The following is a 3062-nucleotide window of genomic DNA, read 5'->3' as shown; positions in this document are numbered from 1 at the left end:
GACTTGGGGAAAAAAAATGAGATAGAAAACAAACTCTTCTCTTCCGGAACGTAGACATGGCTAGTACTTACATAAGAAATGTGTAATATCTGACTGCTTAATCAGAGAGTCGTGTTTCCGTTAAATCCTTCAGGAAGAACGTCATCCTGTCACGAAAAAAGATGACAGGTTTAAGTTTAGGGTGTAAAACGGAAATGCCGGCGACACCAACACCAACTCGTCTGTTGTAGGAAGAAATCGAACATATATAAATATAGATAGATATAAACATGCTTAGACACCTATAAGAAGCGTTGCTCGTTTCATTTGACTGTAGCGCCACGACTAACTCAAAGAATTGAAACATTAAGTTTGAGTATTTACAAAGAAAGACAACTTATACTCAATAACTGTTTTAAAATTGATATAATGTTTGGAATTCGACTTACGATTGTATTATTAAGTCTGATACTGACTACTCTTGCCAGTGGCCAAGAATACGTGAAGAACTATGGTAAGTGTCTTTACGATTTCTTAAATGAGACAATACGTTATATGTTTGTAGGCGGAGAACGGACAGTAAGTTATAAGTTTATCGGTAGAGAACTGTGATGTTAAATATTATGTTTCGGTAAAACAATAAATGGGGAAATCTGTCAGTTATAAAAATCAATCTCTAACCACGTGACCAGCATTTGTTTGGACAATTTTGTAGAACGGTTGTTGATTTATAACTGTTTGAATTACGCTGGTTTGTGAATTAACGTTGCTAAATAATTTCAAGCGTTCTACATTAGAATTCGTTTAAAACGTTTCTGATTTCAAACATTTATTTTTGAGTTTTTACTTAGTTTCTTTCAAAGACTGAATGGTAAGTTTAAGACCTTTTAATGCTAAAAATCGTAACTCAATAGCTGCGGTGGGTAGAGCACAGATAGCCCATTCCTTAGCTTTATGTTGAACAACAAAAAAACAATGTTTTTCAATCGTGTCAAAACTGGTGTTACTCAAAATGACCAAACTTTATGTGTTTTTTTTTTAAGTCTTTCACACACTTTCAGTTAAATATTCATAATCGTTATTTATTCAGTAAATCAAAATGTCTATATTTTACAGAAGACTCTGTTTCTCGTGGAGCCAAATACGAATCTGTCGTGTCCAAACTTGAGGCCATTCTAACGAGGCTGAAATCTCACAAGAACTCGGTGCTGCAAAATACAATAAACGAGGACTATTACTCTAAAGTGAAGACTCTCGTAAGCAACACTGCAAAACTCCTCCAACTAAATCGTGAAGACCCCGTAGCCCTGGATCGCAGGACGTTACAGTATAACATCAAAAATCATAAGGGACAACTGCGACTGAAACAGGGACAGCTCTTCGGCCTTTCAACGTTTCATCCAGTGGGAGAGCCTCGGGTTACACAAACTGGCTTTAAAACAGTGACGACGGCTTGGCTAGAATGGAGAAATTTGGAAGTGACGTATTTATTAGCCACTAAATTATATGGTGTGTACATTATTGGGGAAGTACGCGCTCGTATTAAAGACCCGGTTCAAGTCTTCATTGAGATTTCAGAAAACAGGGCAAAGACCTCTTCGCTAGCTGTTTTGACAGCTTATGAACCTTCTAAAGTTGGAACCATCTCTGTGAAAGTCCCCTCTCTCAATTTCCTCGGAGTAAGCAGATTTAAGATGGAGAAACTGATTGCTGAAGGTATTCGAGATGCCATTGGAGAAGCTTTACAAAGTACTGTTCGAAGGTACCTGAAACTTAGCTTGAAAAAGTACTGATGCAGTGGTTCCCAAACTCTTTTAGTCTGAGGCTCCCTTGATGTGGATAAAAAATTTTGAAGACCCCCCCCAACCTATAACTTTACCATGGTGATTGAAAAACAGTAAGAACAATAACATATCCTTTCATTTATTTAATTCAAAGTAATTTTTATCGACTTATTGTTTATTTAAGATTAAAATTAAATCTTTGTTTTCGGCCCCCAAGGAAGCCACGGTTAACATTGCAATAGACTGGCACTGAGAGATGTACTTGAAAGATAGGTTAATAATTACCCTAATTAATTGTTAGCCGTTTTTGGTTTCATGTAGGCCTAATTCAAAAATGCACAAGTTCTATAAATTAAAAACCTATATATACATATATATATATATAGTGTACATGTTCCTCACTAAGTATACTCATCAGTGGTATTAATATTGTTTGTAAATTTATTGTATTAAAAATATGCTTGTAGTTGTACAAATGTGTTTATACATAATTATACCTCTGCATTTGTCACTGTTTGTCAGAAGACTATTTATTTTTTGTTAACTTCCTTTAAATTAATGTCCTAATTCTAATACAACAGTAAATATCGAAGCTCTGAATGATACGGTTTATTCATTTCTTTGTCGAAAAGCATCAAGTCATAGGAGTTGTTGCTCTCATTTATCATCGTAGTAATAACAACATTGTATCAGTCAGTGGATAAGGGTGTTAATTCTACTTGATCGCATCATTTGTAAGTTTCATATTCTATAAAGAATTTTAATATATGTTTAGATTTTATGGCTACTTACTAGTTGTGTGTTTACGTATGTGATGAATAAAATGTTGTTGACACCAGAGCAAAGTCTGAGAGTGATTTCATGAAATTGTTTGTTGGTAATTAAGCACAAAGCTACACAATGGGCTATCTGTGCTCTGCCCACCACGGGTATCGAAACCAGATTTCAGACATGCCGCTGTGCCATTGGGTGTCATTTCATGAAATACTGTAATGTTTTATTTTTATCTCTCTTGTGAAGTGACTTTACTTCTGTTAGTAAAACTAAATCTCAAACCATCTACACTATTACCATGATCGACCAACATTAAGAGTTTATAGGAAAAACATTACACAGTATCATGTTTCTCACCCAGGGGGAGCGGTAGTTAGGGAACAGCTGGTAGGAAGCAGCCGTGGGGAATAGACTGCAGGGAAAGAGTCTAAATAAAACCTGAGATTTTTCCCATTTTTAATAATTTATAAAACTTTTATGGAATCTAGCTTGGTAGCTCAAGATTTTTACCATTTTGTAAAGACT

The 3062-nt window shown here is 35.3% G+C and overlaps 1 protein-coding gene across 1 annotated transcript; it reads left to right on the top strand.

The window, feature by feature from the left end:
- Nucleotides 1-268: 268 nt before the first annotated feature.
- LOC106471641 lies at nucleotides 269-2603 on the top strand. Its single transcript, XM_013932255.2, has 2 exons — nucleotides 269-493; nucleotides 1096-2603. Exons 1-2 carry the CDS (start codon nucleotides 409-411, stop codon nucleotides 1770-1772), a joined length of 762 nt encoding a protein of 253 aa, XP_013787709.1. The 5' UTR covers nucleotides 269-408; the 3' UTR covers nucleotides 1773-2603.
- The last annotated feature ends 459 nt before the right edge of the window (nucleotides 2604-3062 follow it).

Source organism: Limulus polyphemus, unplaced genomic scaffold (assembly GCF_000517525.1).
Source record: "Limulus polyphemus unplaced genomic scaffold, Limulus_polyphemus-2.1.2 Scaffold4751, whole genome shotgun sequence".
In the NCBI taxonomy this organism is placed as follows: domain Eukaryota; kingdom Metazoa; phylum Arthropoda; class Merostomata; order Xiphosura; family Limulidae; genus Limulus; species Limulus polyphemus.
This window is presented reverse-complemented; position numbering and strand designations above follow the sequence as displayed.

Coding starts and splice junctions, on each gene's coding strand:
- LOC106471641 (XM_013932255.2), top strand. CDS start 409: ATGTTTGGAATTCGACTTACGATTGTATTATTAAGTCTGATACTGACT. Junction 494..1,095: donor AGAATACGTGAAGAACTATG/GTAAGTGTCTTT, acceptor TATATTTTACAG/AAGACTCTGTTTCTCGTGGA.